We start from the raw sequence: 17,457 nt of genomic DNA, 5'->3' as shown, positions 1-17,457 counted from the left end.
AGGTTGTGGTAAACATATTGTGAGGTAGAGGTACTGTAGGTTGTGGTAAACATTATAGTGTGAGGTAGAGGTACTGCAGGTTGTGGTAAACATTATAGTGTGAGGTAGAGGTACTGCAGGTTGTGGTAAACATTATAGTGTGAGGTAGAGGTACTGCAGGTTGTGGTAAACATAGTGTGAGGTAAAGGTACTGCAGGTTGGGGTAAACATAGTGTGAGGTAGAGGTACTGCAGGTTGTGGTAAACATTATAGTGTGAGGTAGAGGCACTGCAGGTTGTGGTAAACATTATAGTGTGAGGTAGAGGCACTGCAGGTTGTGGTAAACATTATAGTGTGAGGTAGAGGTACTGCAGGTTGTGGTAAACATTATAGTGTGAGGTAGAGGCACTGCAGGTTGTGGTAAACATTATAGTGTGAGATAGAGGTACTGCAGGTTGTGGTAAACATTATAGTGTGAGATAGAGGTACTGTAAGTTGTGGTAAACATTATAGTGTGAGGTAGAGGTACTGTAAATTGTGGTAAACATTACAGTGTGAGGTAGAGGTACTGTAAGTTGTGGTAAACATTACAGTGTGAGGTAGAGGTATTGTAGGTTGTGGTAAACATTACAGTGTGAGGTAGAGGTACTGTAAGTTGTCGTAAACATTATAGTGTGAGGTAGAGGTACTGCAGGTTGTCGTAAACATTATAGTGTGAGGTAGAGGTACTGCAGGTTGTGGTAAACATTATAGTGTGAGGTAGAGGTACTGCAGGTTGTCGTAAACATTATAGTGTGAGGTAGAGGTACTGTAGGTTGTGGTAAACATTATAGTGTGAGGTAGAGGTAAGGTAGGTTGTGGTAAACATTATAGTGTGAGGTAGAGGTACTGCAGGTTGTGGTAAACATAGTGTGAGGTAGAGGTACTGTAGGTTGTGGTAAACATTATAGTGTGAGGTAGAAGTACTGCAGGTTGTGGTAAACATTATAGTGTGAGGTAGAGGTACTGCAGGTTGTGGTAAACATTATAGTGTGAGGTAGAGGTACTGCAGGTTGTGGTAAACATTATAGTGTGAGGTAGAGGTACTGCAGGTTGTGGTAAACATAGTGTGAGGTAAAGGTACTGTAGGTTGTGGTAAACATAGTGTGAGGTAGAGGTACTGCAGGCTGTGGTAAACATTATAGTGTGAGGTAGAGGTACTGCAGGTTGTGGTAAACATTATAGTGTGAGGTAGAGGTACTGTAGGTTGTGGTAAACATAGTGTGAGGTAAAGGTACTGTAGGTTGTGGTAAACATATTGTGAGGTAGAGGTACTGTAGGTTGTGGTAAACATTATAGTGTGAGGTAGAGGCACTGCAGGTTGTGGTAAACATAGTGTGAGGTAAAGGTACTGTAGGTTGTGGTAAACATATTGTGAGGTAAAGGTACTGTAGGTTGTGGTAAACATAGTGTGAGGTAGAGGTACTGTAGGTTGTGGTAAAGGCTGTATAATGTAATGCTGAGGGAGTAGTGATGATGTGAGAACAGGACTGGGCTGTACAGTTGTATCCAGGTCAAAAGAGACACAGTGCCCCCAGGCTGAGCTACACCATGTTGATTAATGGGACTGACACCCTCCCTCCCTCCCTCCCTCAAGCACGCACAAACACACAGGACACAAAAACAAACAGATACACACAATCTGACTCTTACAAAAACACACATTTCAACACTCTCATGGGTTACAAAATGGATGGTCCATATCACTATCACGCCAACTATGCAGCAAAACACTGGGATACTCCTTGGGAATTTTCTTGGACATTTCTCAATTTCCATTCTGTCTTTGGCTTGGCTACAGCCATGACAGTGCAGTACACAGGTTGGACTTGGCTATGGCAGGGTACTGCAGACATGCAGTCATAAGAAGGCAAGAGGAGAAGAGGGAGAGAGTTGGGGGGGGGGGTGCCCACTCTATACCTTGGACTGTGTGTGTGTGTATATATGTGTGTGTCTGTGTGTGTGTTTTCCACTCTTTCTGTGGTGGTTTTCTCAGAACGTGCTGAAGCGTGACGTTGTGACACGTGAAATGCCAGTGTTACACGCTAAGCCCACAAGTGTTTAGTGTCAGCTGACGAGACAAAGTGGGTATGAACACATACCAACCCTCCACCGCAGGAAGATGGAGAGAGAGCGAGAGAGAGAGAGAGAGAGAACAAAATAGAAAGAGATAGACTGACCTGGTCTGTGGGAGGCCAAAGTTGGTGCCCACCCCCACGCGAGGGAGGCATTGGACCACCTTCTTGACCGTGCCTGCATCTGGGAAGTTGAACATGACCGCAGCTACAGAGGAAGGCAAACAAGTTCTGTCAATCCATGGCTCGGTTTCCACAAATAATGGAGCCGCTTCAAATTCAAAATAATATAGAAATAAATCCCAACATCAAATCTATACTCTTTCAAAAAGATCCTGGCAAAGATACATTTCACTCATTTGTCTTTCAGATTCAAATCCAAACTCATGTCATAATTTAAGGGTTGTGATTCTACTGAATAATATTAGAATAAAATCTGATGGTTGTGGGTCTTACTTCTGTTGGCCATGAAAATCTCCAGAGCAGTGTTCTGTAGCAAGTAACGTCTGGAGAAGACAGCCCTGATCTCTGTGAACAGCCATTTACCATGGAGGCCCTCTGTGTAGGTTAGGATCTGGAGAGGAGAGGAGTGGTAAGGAGAGGAGAGAGGGAGGAAAAGTATGAGGGTGAGAGGTGAGCAAAGACAGGAGATAAGAAAGTAGTAAAAGAAGAAAGAAGAAAAGAGGAGAAGAGACAGAAAGAAAGAAGAGAGAGGAAGAGAGAAGAGACAAGAGAGAATAGGAGAGAAGAGAGAAGAGACAAGAGAGAATAGGAGAGAAGAGAGAAGAGACAAGAGGAGAGAAGGAGAGAGGAGAGAAGAGACAAGAGGAGAGAAGGAGAGAGAAGGAGAGAGGAGAGAGAAGGAGAGAGGAGAGAAGGAGAAGAGAGAAGGAGAGAGGAGAGAAGGAGAAGAGAGAAGGAGAGAGAAGGAGAGAGGAGAGAAGAAGAAGAGAGGAGAGAAGGAGAGAAGAAGAAGAGAGAGGAAGAGAAGAGACAAGAGGAGAGAAGAGAGAAGAGAAAAGACAAGAGGAGAGAGGAGAGAGAAGGAGAGAGGAGAGAGGAGAGAGAGAGGAGAGAAGAAGAAGAAGAGAGAGGAGAGAAGAAGAAGAGAGGAGAGAAGAAGAAGAGAAGAAGAGAAAGGAGAGAAGGTTCATTCATCACAGCCAAATGACGCGTTGTCCCGAACAGCAGGATTAATGTGTAATATTGATCAGCCTCCATGAAAAAGCGATTCCTTTAACGAGAGAATGAGCCCTATTCAGAGGGAGGAGGGGAGGGAGGGATGGACGAGGCAGACATTTAGTTCACTAAAAGCTCATCAGTAATTTAGACAGCGGGTATCCTCTCAGCTTAAAATATAAATAAAGAAATGCTCAGAAACAGATACATACTATTGTCATTTCAAGTATGCACCAATATTCAGAGCTAAAAAAGTATTACTTCCCTGAAGAGTACCAACTGCAAGGCCAAACGTAAAATGTGTTTACAAAACAGTGATATGTCGTTCAAATAAATCTATAATGCCAACACAAACTGCCCATTGATGTGGTTTTTAATGGCTCCGTTTTTCACCAGATTAAGACCGGTTTGACCAGCCAGGTCACCGGTGATACAAGTCAGTGTTCGACGTCCATCCATGTCTGAGGACGTCGGGAGATGATGTGTAAACCAGCCACTAGAGGCAACAGTGAGCGCTGTTACCTCCAGGTAGGTTTGGGTTATGCTGTGGCGTTGTGGATAGGGATGGCAGATAGATAAGCCCTATTCAAATACTCCAAAGGTTGCAAGTTTGAATCCAGCGATAGAAAGTTGTTTTGAGATGTTTGTTTTAAGCCTATCCCAAACCTTAATCCTTACCTTAACCATTTGGAGTTAATGCTTAATCTTAAGATTTCAGAGTTAATGCCTAAATTTAACCCTAATCTTAACCTGAAACACTTAGAAATTTGACATTTGCAACAACTTCACAATTTGACGTTTAATAAATATGGATTAACAAGTAATTCTGACGTGAGACAGTGAGAGCTAGTTGGGTTTGACAACGCTTTTATGAAGAGTGCTATTGGGTCAACAGCACAGTTTATGCTAAATAGTCAGTTAACCTGCTTTCTCTAATTCCTCTAACAAGGGGACTGCCACCTTGCAAGGTTAAACAGGAGCTTGTCGGCTAGCGCTAAAGAATGCAAAAATGCTAAAATGAGCTGAGCCTAATCTCTCTCTGTGGAGAATGGATACTCTCTCTCTCTCTGCGGTTGTCAGAGTGACTTGTCTCGACGCCTGTCAGCCCTCCTGACAGCCACAGATGCTCGGTCCGGGCCTCCTGCGATTCATATTCAAGCTAATCCAATCTTTAGATTCTGCGCTAACCCACTTATCGTTGCTTTGTTGACTAGCTTTTTTTTTTTTTTTACCCGCCCGGGCCTCTCCCTTTTTGTTTCAAAGCTCTTTTAATGACGCTAGGTGTTAAGGGACATGGGGATTGAAGAGGGGTCACTGAGGTATGGCACAGAGGGGTAAGAAATATTGAAATATGCGACTAGCATAGTGTGCTAACTCCAGCACTAGCTTCAAGGAGCTCATTAAAGGGTGCAGTGGAAGGGAGCAGCTGGGGCTCTTAGCTGAGGACGTCCTGGCAGCCCCTCTCTCAATCTCTCTCTTTTTCCTTCCCCCTCTCTCTCTTTCCTCCCTCTCTTTCCTCCGGTGCCTCCATACTTCCCTCCCCCTCTCTCTCTTTCCTCCCTCTCTTTCCTCCGGTGCCTCCATACTTCCCTCCCCCTCTCTCTCTCCTGCCATCTCCTTCTACCCCCTGCTCTCTCCCTCCTCTCTCTCTCTCCCTCCCACTGCCCACCTCTCAGAGGAATAAGATCTGCCTGCACCACAGCCTCACTTCAAAGTCTCTGGAGTTCAATTAAATGTGGATTAGAGAGGTTTGGAGGAGAGACTGGGCTGCCCGTCCGTCTCTCTCCCAGACTCTCACCTACACTACCCTAACAGGCTGGGCCCATTACAACCCCACACCGTACCAGCCTCCCATCAGCCCTGTCACCATGGGAACACTGTCACAATAACCCCTCAAGCTGTGGCTTCTGGTACAGAATATCCAAAAGGACTTATGAAGGGATTTTCTTTCATTGGGCGTCAAAGTTATTTGTGAAAGACACTATTATGTGTTTTTTGATGAAGGTTTTAGAAGGATCTAGGTGAGAAAGATGGGTATTTTGCCCGTTTTTTCCCTCATCAGTTTGATCTTTCTATTTTTGATGAAGTCTTAGTGGATCTAGGTGAGTCTTCATCAGTTCGATTTTTAAAAATAATGAAAATCCCTTCTCGTCATCTTTCAGCCACTCATGGACTGATCTCCACACTGCAGACAAGGCAGGCAATGACCGTCCACAGCAGCCACCACTCCCTGTGATACAATTAACCCTATTTGATCAGTGTTAACAGACTGCGTTACACACTGCCACTCTGCAACCCACAGCCAACAGAGCATGACACAACAACACTGCCTGTGGGACTGGGGGAAGATTGGGGGACGTTTTACACTGCAGTCTGCACCACTCCAATCAACTAACTTTATTTTAGTAATATACTGTATTCACGTTATTGTATGATCATCACTGTGTACTTACAAATATAGCTCAACGATGTATAACAAAGCAGCGTCTAAATAACTAGATATGACAGTCTGGTCTGCGTGTCTCCTGCCCGGTCCTGTCTGCCAGAGTCTGTTTACCAGTCTGATCTGAAGGTTATGACAAACCGCATCAGACAGACAGTTGGATCAGTCTGACTTCTCTATCCACTGTAAGGATGGACAGACAGACAGACAGACAGTTGGATCAGTCTGACTTCTCTATCCACTGTAAGGATGGACAGACAGACAGACAGACAGACAGTTGGATCAGTCTGACTTCTCTATCCACTCTAAGGATGGACAGACAGACAGACAGACAGTTGGATCAGTCTGACTTCTCTATCCACTGTAAGGATGGACAGACAGACAGACAGACAGTTGGATCAGTCTGACTTCTCTATCCACTGTAAGGATGGACAGACAGACAGTTGGATCAGTCTGACTTCTCTATCCACTGTAAGGATGGACAGACAGACAGACAGACAGACAGACAGACAGACAGACAGACAGACAGTTGGATCAGTCTGACTTCTCTATCCACTGTAAGGATGGACAGAGAGACAGACAGTTGGATCAGTCTGACCTCTCTATCCACTGTAAGGATGGACAGACAGACAGGGTGGCCATCAGGTTCACATGTCAACAACACCAACTACTCATCAGACTACATGTCACAGACACACACACACACACACACACACACACACACACACACACACACACACACACACACACACACACACACACACACAGACAGAGCGAGATACACACACACACTGCCTCCTCAACCACACTACATGTCACAGACACACACACACAGAACGAGATACACACACACACTGCCTCCTCAACCACACTAAATGTCACAGACACACACACACACACACACACACACACAAAGACAGAACGAGATACACACACACTGCCTCCTCAACCACACTACATGTCACAGACACACACACACAGACAGAGCGAGATACACGCACACACTGCCTCCTCAACAACACTACATGTCACAGACACACACACACAGAACGAGATACACACACACACTGCCTCCTCAACCACACTAAATGTCACAGACACACACACACAGAACGAGATACACACACACTGCCTCCTCAACCACACTACATGTCACAGACACACACACACACACACACACACACACACACACACACACACACACACACACACACACACACACACACACACACACACACACACACACACAGACAGACAGACAGAGCGAGATACACACACACTACCTCAACCACACACACATTGCCTCCTCAACCACACTACATGTCACAGACACACACACACAGACAGAGCGAGATACACGCACACACTGCCTCCTCAACCACACTACATGTCACAGACACACACACACAGAACGAGATACACACACACACTGCCTCCTCAACCACACTAAATGTCACAGACACACACACACACACACACACACACACACACACAGACAGAACGAGATACACACACACTGCCTCCTCAACCACACTACATGTCACAGACACACACACACAGACAGAGCGAGATACACACACTGCCTCCTCAACCACACTACATGTCATCTCTCAGTGCTGGAATGTCACTTTCCACCTCCAAGTATCAGGTCAGAAACGCAGTAGACAATTTCATGTAGAGGTGAAAAGATAGATGGAAGGGTGAGTGGTGAGTAACCTTTACTCTCTGTTCCAGGTGGGTGGGTGAGTAACCTTTACTCTCTGTTCCAGGTGGGTGGGTGGGTGAGTAACCTTTACTCTCTGTTCCAGGTGGGTGGGTGAGTAACCTTTACTCTCTGTTCCAGGTGGGTGGGTGAGTAACCTTTACTCTCTGTTCCAGGTGGGTGGGTGGGTGAGTAACCTTTACTCTCTGTTCCAGGTGGGTGGGTGGGTGAATAACCTTTACTCTCTGTTCCAGGTGGGTGGGTGGGTAAGTAACCTTTACTCTCTGTTCCAGGTGGGTGGGTGAGTAACCTTTACTCTCTGTTCCAGGTGGGTGGGTGAGTAACCTTTACTCTCTGTTCCAGGTGGGTGGGTAAGTAACCTTTACTCTCTGTTCCAGGTGGGTGGGTAAGTAACCTTTACTCTCTGTTCCAGGTGGGTGGGTGAGTAACCTTTACTCTCTGTTCCAGGTGGGTGGGTAAGTAACCTTTACTCTCTGTTCCAGGTGGGTGGGTAAGTAACCTTTACTCTCTGTTCCAGGTGGGTGGGTAAGTAACCTTTACTCTCTGTTCCAGGTGGGTGGGTGAGTAACCTTTACTCTCTGTTCCAGGTGGGTGGGTAAGTAACCTTTACTCTCTGTTCCAGGTGGGTGGGTGAGTAACCTTTACTCTCTGTTCCAGGTGGGTGGGTAAGTAACCTTTACTCTCTGTTCCAGGTGGGTGGGTAAGTAACCTTTACTCTCTGTTCCAGGTGGGTGGGTAAGTAACCTTTACTCTCTGTTCCAGGTGGGTGGGTGGTGAGTAACCTTTACTCTCTGTTCCAGGTGGGTGGGTGAGTAACCTTTACTCTCTGTTCCAGGTGGGTGGGTGGGTAAGTAACCTTTACTCTCTGTTCCAGGTGGGTGGGTGGGTGAGTAACCTTTACTCTCTGTTCCAGGTGGGTGGGTAAGTAACCTTTACTCTCTGTTCCAGGTGGTGGGTAAGTAACCTTTACTCTCTGTTCCAGGTGGGTGAGTGGTGAGTAACCTTTACTCTCTGTTCCAGGTGGGTGGGTAAGTAACCTTTACTCTCTGTTCCAGGTGGGTGGGTGAGTAACCTTTACTCTCTGTTCCAGGTGGGTGGGTGGGTGAGTAACCTTTACTCTCTGTTCCAGGTGGGTGGGTAAGTAACCTTTACTCTCTGTTCCAGGTGGGTGGGTGAGTAACCTTTACTCTCTGTTCCAGGTGGGTGGGTGGGTGAGTAACCTTTACTCTCTGTTCCAGGTGGGTGGGTAAGTAACCTTTACTCTCTGTTCCAGGTGGGTGGGTGAGTAACCTTTACTCTCTGTTCCAGGTGGGTGGGTGAGTAACCTTTACTCTCTGTTCCAGGTGGGTGGGTGGGTGAGTAACCTTTACTCTCTGTTCCAGGTGGGTGAGTGGTGAGTAACCTTTACTCTCTGTTCCAGGTGGGTGGGTAAGTAACCTTTACTCTCTGTTCCAGGTGGGTGGGTAAGTAACCTTTACTCTCTGTTCCAGGTGGGTGGGTGGGTAAGTAACCTTTACTCTCTGTTCCAGGTGGGTGGGTAAGTAACCTTTACTCTCTGTTCCAGGTGGGTGGGTAAGTAACCTTTACTCTCTGTTCCAGGTGGGTGGGTAAGTAACCTTTACTCTCTGTTCCAGGTGGGTGGGTAAGTAACCTTTACTCTCTGTTCCAGGTGGGTGGGTGAGTAACCTTTAGTCTCTGTTCCAGGTGGGTGGGTGAGTAACCTTTCCTCTCTGTTCCAGGTGGGTGGGTGAGTAACCTTTACTCTCTGTTCCAGGTGGGTGGGTGAGTAACCTTTACTCTCTGTTCCAGGTGGGTGGGTGAGTAACCTTTACTCTCTGTTCCAGGTGGGTGGGTGAGTAACCTTTACTCTCTGTTCCAGGTGGGTGGGTGAGTAACCTTTACTCTCTGTTCCAGGTGGGTGGGTGAGTAACCTTTACTCTCTGTTCCAGGTGGGTGGGTGAGTAACCTTTACTCTCTGTTCCAGGTGGGTGGGTGAGTAACCTTTACTCTCTGTTCCAGGTGGGTGGGTGGGTAAGTAACCTTTACTCTCTGTTCCAGGTGGGTGTGTAAGTAACCTTTACTCTCTGTTCCAGGTGGGTGGGTGAGTAACCTTTACTCTCTGTTCCAGGTGGGTGGGTGGGTGAGTAACCTTTACTCTCTGTTCCAGGTGGGTGGGTGGGTGGGTAACCTTTACTCTCTGTTCCAGGTGGGTGGGTAAGTAACCTTTACTCTCTGTTCCAGGTGGGTGGGTAAGTAACCTTAACTCTCTGTTCCAGGTGGGTGGGTGGGTGAGTAACCTTTACTCTCTGTTCCAGGTGGGTGGGTAAGTAACCTTTACTCTCTGTTCCAGGTGGGTGGGTGAATAACCTTTACTCTCTGTTCCACGTGGGTGGGTAAGTAACCTTTACTCTCTGTTCCAGGTGGGTGGGTAAGTAACCTTTACTCTCTGTTCCAGGTGGGTGGGTGAGTAACCTTTACTCTCTGTTCCAGGTGGGTGGGTAAGTAACCTTTACTCTCTGTTCCAGGTGGGTGGGTGGGTGGGTGAGTAACCTTTACTCTCTGTTCCAGGTGGGTGGGTAAGTAACCTTTACTCTCTGTTCCAGGTGGGTGGGTGGGTAACCTTTACTCTCTGTTCCAGGTGGGTGGGTAAGTAACCTTTACTCTCTGTTCCAGGTGGGTGGGTGGGTAACCTTTACTCTCTGTTCCAGGTCGGTGGGTGAGTAACCTTTACTCTCTGTTCCAGGTGGGTGGGTAAGAAACCTTTACTCTCTGTTCCAGGTGGGTGGGTGGGTGAGTAACCTTTACTCTCTGTTCCAGGTGGGTGGGTAAGTAACCTTTACTCTCTGTTCCGGGTGGGTGGGTAACCTTTACTCTCTGTTCCAGGTGGGTGGGTAACCTTTACTCTCTGTTCCAGGTGGGTGGGTGAGTAACCTTTACTCTCTGTTCCAGGTGGGTGGGTGAGTAACCTTTACTCTCTGTTCCAGGTGGGTGGGTGAGAAACCTTTACTCTCTGTTCCAGGTGGGTGGGTGGGTAACCTTTACTCTCTGTTCCAGGTGGGTGGGTAAGTAACCTTTACTCTCTGTTCCAGGTGGGTGGGTGAGTAACCTTTACTCTCTGTTCCAGGTGGGTGGGTAAGTAACCTTTACTCTCTGTTCCAGGTGGGTGGGTGAGTAACCTTTACTCTCTGTTCCAGGTGGGTGGGTGAGTAACCTTTACTCTCTGTTCCAGGTGGGTGGGTTAGTAACCTTTACTCTCTGTTCCAGGTGGGTGGGTGAGTAACCTTTACTCTCTGTTCCAGGTGGGTGGGTGGTGAGTAACCTTTACTCTCTGTTCCAGGTGGGTGGGTAAGTAACCTTTACTCTCTGTTCCAGGTGGGTGGGTGAGTAACCTTTACTCTCTGTTCCAGGTGGGTGGGTGGTGAGTAACCTTTACTCTCTGTTCCAGGTGGGTGGGTGGGTGAGTAACCTTTACTCTCTGTTCCAGGTGGGTGGGTGGTGAGTAACCTTTACTCTCTGTTCCAGGTGGGTGGGTGGTGAGTAACCTTTACTCTCTGTTCCAGGTGGGTGGGTAAGTAACCTTTACTCTCTGTTCCAGGTGGGTGGGTGAGTAACCTTTACTCTCTGTTCCAGGTGGGTGGGTGAGTAACCTTTACTCTCTGTTCCAGGTGGGTGGGTGAGTAACCTTTACTCTCTGTTCCAGGTGGGTGGGTGAGTAACCTTTACTCTCTGTTCCAGGTGGGTGGGTGAGTAACCTTTACTCTCTGTTCCAGGTGGGTGGGTAAGTAACCTTTACTCTCTGTTCCAGGTGGTGGGTAAGTAACCTTTACTCTCTGTTCCAGGTGGGTGAGTGGTGAGTAACCTTTACTCTCTAACCTTTACTCTCTGTTCCAGGTGGGTGGGTGAGTAACCTTTACTCTCTGTTCCAGGTGGGTGGGTGAGTAACCTTTACTCTCTGTTCCAGGTGGGTGGGTGAGTAACCTTTACTCTCTGTTCCAGGTGGGTGGGTGAGTAACCTTTACTCTCTGTTCCAGGTGGTGGGTAAGTAACCTTTACTCTCTGTTCCAGGTGGGTGAGTGGTGAGTAACCTTTACTCTCTGTTCCAGGTGGGTGGGTAAGTAACCTTTACTCTCTGTTCCAGGTGGTGGGTAAGTAACCTTTACTCTCTGTTCCAGGTGGGTGAGTGGTGAGTAACCTTTACTCTCTGTTCCAGGTGGGTGGGTAAGTAACCTTTACTCTCTGTTCCAGGTGGGTGGGTTAGTAACCTTTACTCTCTGTTCCAGGTGGGTGGGTGAGTAACCTTTACTCTCTGTTCCAGGTGGGTGGGTGGTGAGTAACCTTTACTCTCTGTTCCAGGTGGGTGGGTAAGTAACCTTTACTCTCTGTTCCAGGTGGGTGGGTTAGTAACCTTTACTCTCTGTTCCAGGTGGGTGGGTGGTGAGTAACCTTTACTCTCTGTTCCAGGTGGGTGGGTGGTGAGTAACCTTTACTCTCTGTTCCAGGTGGGTGGGTGGTGAGTAACCTTTACTCTCTGTTCCAGGTGGGTGTGTAAGTAACCTTTACTCTCTGTTCCAGGTGGGTGGGTGGGTGAGTAACCTTTACTCTCTGTTCCAGGTGGGTGGGTGGGTGAGTAACCTTTACTCTCTGTTCCAGGTGGGTGGGTGGGTGGGTAACCTTTACTCTCTGTTCCAGGTGGGTGGGTAAGTAACCTTTACTCTCTGTTCCAGGTGGGTGGGTAAGTAACCTTAACTCTCTGTTCCAGGTGGGTGGGTGGGTGAGTAACCTTTACTCTCTGTTCCAGGTGGGTGGGTAAGTAACCTTTACTCTCTGTTCCAGGTGGGTGGGTGAATAACCTTTACTCTCTGTTCCACGTGGGTGGGTAAGTAACCTTTACTCTCTGTTCCAGGTGGGTGGGTAAGTAACCTTTACTCTCTGTTCCAGGTGGGTGGGTGAGTAACCTTTACTCTCTGTTCCAGGTGGGTGGGTAAGTAACCTTTACTCTCTGTTCCAGGTGGGTGGGTGGGTGGGTGAGTAACCTTTACTCTCTGTTCCAGGTGGGTGGGTAAGTAACCTTTACTCTCTGTTCCAGGTGGGTGGGTGGGTAACCTTTACTCTCTGTTCCAGGTGGGTGGGTAAGTAACCTTTACTCTCTGTTCCAGGTGGGTGGGTAAGTAACCTTTACTCTCTGTTCCAGGTGGGTGGGTGGGTAACCTTTACTCTCTGTTCCAGGTGGGTGGGTAAGAAACCTTTACTCTCTGTTCCAGGTGGGTGGGTGGGTGAGTAACCTTTACTCTCTGTTCCAGGTGGGTGGGTAAGTAACCTTTACTCTCTGTTCCGGGTGGGTGGGTAACCTTTACTCTCTGTTCCAGGTGGGTGGGTAACCTTTACTCTCTGTTCCAGGTGGGTGGGTGAGTAACCTTTACTCTCTGTTCCAGGTGGGTGGGTGAGTAACCTTTACTCTCTGTTCCAGGTGGGTGGGTGAGTAACCTTTACTCTCTGTTCCAGGTGGGTGGGTGAGAAACCTTTACTCTCTGTTCCAGGTGGGTGGGTGGGTAACCTTTACTCTCTGTTCCAGGTGGGTGGGTAAGTAACCTTTACTCTCTGTTCCAGGTGGGTGGGTGAGTAACCTTTACTCTCTGTTCCAGGTGGGTGGGTAAGTAACCTTTACTCTCTGTTCCAGGTGGGTGGGTGAGTAACCTTTACTCTCTGTTCCAGGTGGGTGGGTGAGTAACCTTTACTCTCTGTTCCAGGTGGGTGGGTTAGTAACCTTTACTCTCTGTTCCAGGTGGGTGGGTGAGTAACCTTTACTCTCTGTTCCAGGTGGGTGGGTGGTGAGTAACCTTTACTCTCTGTTCCAGGTGGGTGGGTAAGTAACCTTTACTCTCTGTTCCAGGTGGGTGGGTGAGTAACCTTTACTCTCTGTTCCAGGTGGGTGGGTGGTGAGTAACCTTTACTCTCTGTTCCAGGTGGGTGGGTGGGTGAGTAACCTTTACTCTCTGTTCCAGGTGGGTGGGTGGTGAGTAACCTTTACTCTCTGTTCCAGGTGGGTGGGTGGTGAGTAACCTTTACTCTCTGTTCCAGGTGGGTGGGTAAGTAACCTTTACTCTCTGTTCCAGGTGGGTGGGTGAGTAACCTTTACTCTCTGTTCCAGGTGGGTGGGTGAGTAACCTTTACTCTCTGTTCCAGGTGGGTGGGTGAGTAACCTTTACTCTCTGTTCCAGGTGGGTGGGTGAGTAACCTTTACTCTCTGTTCCAGGTGGGTGGGTGAGTAACCTTTACTCTCTGTTCCAGGTGGGTGGGTAAGTAACCTTTACTCTCTGTTCCAGGTGGTGGGTAAGTAACCTTTACTCTCTGTTCCAGGTGGGTGAGTGGTGAGTAACCTTTACTCTCTAACCTTTACTCTCTGTTCCAGGTGGGTGGGTGAGTAACCTTTACTCTCTGTTCCAGGTGGGTGGGTGAGTAACCTTTACTCTCTGTTCCAGGTGGGTGGGTGAGTAACCTTTACTCTCTGTTCCAGGTGGGTGGGTAAGTAACCTTTACTCTCTGTTCCAGGTGGGTGGGTAAGTAACCTTTACTCTCTGTTCCAGGTGGGTGGGTAAGTAACCTTTACTCTCTGTTCCAGGTGGGTGGGTAAGTAACCTTTACTCTCTGTTCCAGGTGGGTGGGTAAGTAACCTTTACTCTCTGTTCCAGGTGGGTGGGTGGGTGAGTAACCTTTACTCTCTGTTCCAGGTGGGTGGGTGGGTGAGTAACCTTTACTCTCTGTTCCAGGTGGGTGGGTGGGTGAGTAACCTTTACTCTCTGTTCCAGGTGGGTGGGTGGGTAACCTTTACTCTCTGTTCCAGGTGGGCGGGTGGGTAACCTTTACTCTCTGTTCCAGGTGGGTGGGTGTGTAACCTTTACTCTCTGTTCCAGGTGGGTGGGTAAGTAACCTTTACTCTCTGTTCCAGGTGGGTGGGTAAGTAACCTTTACTCTCTGTTCCAGGTGGGCGGGTAAGTAACCTTTACTCTCTGTTCCAGGTGGGCGGGTAAGTAACCTTTACTCTCTGTTCCAGGTGGGTGGGTAAGTAACCTTTACTCTCTGTTCCAGGTGGGTGGGTGAGTAACCTTTACTCTCTGTTCCAGGTGGGTGGGTAAGTAACCTTTACTCTCTGTTCCAGGTGGGTGGGTGGGTGAGTAACCTTTACTCTCTGTTCCAGGTGGGTGGGTGGGTGAGTAACCTTTACTCTCTGTTCCAGGTGGGTGGGTGGGTAAGTAACTTTTACTCTCTGTTCCAGGTGGGTGGGTGGGTGAGTAACCTTTACTCTCTGTTCCAGGTGGGTGGGTGGGTGAGTAACCTTTCCTCTCTGTTCCAGGTGGGTGGGTAAGTAACCTTTACTCTCTGTTCCAGGTGGGTGGGTAAGTAACCTTTACTCTCTGTTCCAGGTGGGTGGGTGGGTGGGTAACCTTTACTCTCTGTTCCAGGTGGGTGGGTGAGTAACCTTTACTCTCTGTTCCAGGTGGGTGGGTGAGTAACCTTTACTCTCTGTTCCAGGTGGGTGGGTAAGTAACCTTTACTCTCTGTTCCAGGTGGGTGGGTAAGTAACCTTTACTCTGTTCCAGGTGGGTGGGTAAGTAACCTTTACTCTCTGTTCCAGGTGGGTGGGTAAGTAACCTTTACTCTCTGTTCCAGGTGGGTGGGTGAGTAACTTTTAGTCTCTGTTCCAGGTGGGTGGGTGAGTAACCTTTCCTCTCTGTTCCAGGTGGGTGGGTGAGTATCCTTTACTCTCTGTTCCAGGTGGGTGGGTTAGTAATCTTTACTCTCTGTTCCAGGTGGGTGGGTGAGTAACCTTTACTCTCTGTTCTAGGTGGGTGGGTGAGTAACCTTTACTCTCTGTTCCAGGTGGGTGGGTGGTGAGTAACCTTTACTCTCTGTTCCAGGTGGGTGGGTAAGTAACCTTTACTCTCTGTTCCAGGTGGGTGGGTTAGTAACCTTTACTCTCTGTTCCAGGTGGGTGGGTGAGTAACCTTTACTCTCTGTTCCAGGTGGGTGGGTGAGTAACCTTTACTCTCTGTTCCAGGTGGGTGGGTGGTGAGTAACCTTTACTCTCTGTTCCAGGTGGGTGGGTAAGTAACCTTTACTCTCTGTTCCAGGTGGGTGGGTGAGTAACCTTTACTCTCTGTTCCAGGTGGGTGGGTGAGTAACCTTTACTCTCTGTTCCAGGTGGGTGGGTGAGTAACCTTTACTCTCTGTTCCAGGTGGGTGGGTGAGTAACCTTTACTCTCTGTTCCAGGTGGGTGGGTGAGTAACCTTTACTCTCTGTTCCAGGTGGGTGGGTAAGTAACCTTTACTCTCTGTTCCAGGTGGGTGGGTAAGTAACCTTTACTCTCTGTTCCAGGTGGGTGAGTGGTGAGTAACCTTTACTCTCTAACCTTTACTCTCTGTTCCAGGTGGGTGGGTGAGTAACCTTTACTCTCTGTTCCAGGTGGGTGGGTGAGTAACCTTTACTCTCTGTTCCAGGTGGGTGGGTGAGTAACCTTTACTCTCTGTTCCAGGTGGTGGGTAAGTAACCTTTACTCTCTGTTCCAGGTGGGTGAGTGGTGAGTAACCTTTACTCTCTGTTCCAGGTGGGTGGGTAAGTAACCTTTACTCTCTGTTCCAGGTGGTGGGTAAGTAACCTTTACTCTCTGTTCCAGGTGGGTGAGTGGTGAGTAACCTTTACTCTCTAACCTTTACTCTCTGTTCCAGGTGGGTGGGTGAGTAACCTTTACTCTCTGTTCCAGGTGGGTGGGTGGTGAGTAACCTTTACTCTCTGTTCCAGGTGGGTGGGTAAGTAACCTTTACTCTCTGTTCCAGGTGGGTGGGTGAGTAACCTTTACTCTCTGTTCCAGGTGGGTGGGTGAGTAACCTTTACTCTCTGTTCCAGGTGGGTGGGTGAGTAACCTTTACTCTCTGTTCCAGGTGGGTGGGTGAGTAACCTTTACTCTCTGTTCCAGGTGGGTGGGTGAGTAACCTTTACTCTCTGTTCCAGGTGGGTGGGTAAGTAACCTTTACTCTCTGTTCCAGGTGGTGGGTAAGTAACCTTTACTCTCTGTTCCAGGTGGGTGAGTGGTGAGTAACCTTTACTCTCTAACCTTTACTCTCTGTTCCAGGTGGGTGGGTGAGTAACCTTTACTCTCTGTTCCAGGTGGGTGGGTGAGTAGGTGACGGGCTAAATTGATGATGTTGCGGCCAGTCTCTCAGGGTGTAGATAGAAATGACAGGTCTAGAAGCGACGCCGCTCGTCACCTCATATCATATTGTGAACCAGACCGATGCATCTTCACTCCAAAAACGTATCCAGATAGAATATTTGAGACCGATGTTTTTCAGAAACCTTGTCTTGTAAAGTTCCAGAGCGGGAGTCAACATTCCCTTACTCTCCTCCACAGACACCGTTTCCCTTGCAGTTGAAAAAGCTCAGAGGGTGACACAGTGGCACGATAAACTATCCAGGGGAGAGAAAGGTGTGCCGCCTATGACCCACTTGGTCGAAATGGCTGCTGGACAAATTGTAGCGGTGAGGCCGTTATTGTCCGGGGCTGGAGTTATTGCTACATATGCTAGGGCAGTGATAGATAGACAGAGGAGGGGTCAGTATAAAACAGATAAAGAGGAGAATGAGAATTAAATCACTAAAGAAGAATGGAGTCAGACAGTGGACCAAAATAAACAAGTAAACAAAGATGACTGTGGTAGAGAAGGTACCTGAAATATATTCCAGAGAATTATAGATATGACTTTATTCTACACTTTATTTGAAAGGGCCATATACTGGAATAAAGTACCATGGTGGTATATACTGTATGCCTCCTAGTGTCTCAGAGTCTCCGATTGCATCTATACCGAATGGCTCCAGACTGCAGGTGTTTGTGGCTGCAGCTCTCCAGGCCTCCATCAGTCTCCATCACTGGCCCTGAAGGCCTTGAAGGTGAAACATCACCACTCCAACTCCCCTCAACCTCCTCCAGACGTGGCCACAAATGGCCCCTGTTGATTGGCCT

At 48.2% G+C, this 17,457-nt stretch overlaps 1 protein-coding gene across 8 annotated transcripts in view; it reads right to left on the bottom strand.

Annotated features, from left to right (window-relative positions):
- Window positions 1–17,457, bottom strand: part of LOC139567059 (lipopolysaccharide-responsive and beige-like anchor protein) — a 351,617-nt gene that overhangs the window by 109,816 nt on the left and 224,344 nt on the right. For all 8 annotated transcript variants that reach the window (XM_071388496.1, XM_071388499.1, XM_071388500.1 and 5 more), the window contains 2 exons: window positions 2,550–2,667; window positions 2,199–2,301 (listed from right to left, as the gene is read on the bottom strand). In XM_071388496.1, coding sequence (XP_071244597.1) covers window positions 2,199–2,301; window positions 2,550–2,667 — 221 coding nt within the window. The remainder of the gene's footprint in view (window positions 1–2,198; window positions 2,302–2,549; window positions 2,668–17,457) is intronic.

Source organism: Salvelinus alpinus, unplaced genomic scaffold (assembly GCF_045679555.1).
Source record: "Salvelinus alpinus unplaced genomic scaffold, SLU_Salpinus.1 scaffold_41, whole genome shotgun sequence".
In the NCBI taxonomy this organism is placed as follows: Eukaryota; Metazoa; Chordata; class Actinopteri; order Salmoniformes; family Salmonidae; genus Salvelinus; species Salvelinus alpinus.
This window is presented reverse-complemented; position numbering and strand designations above follow the sequence as displayed.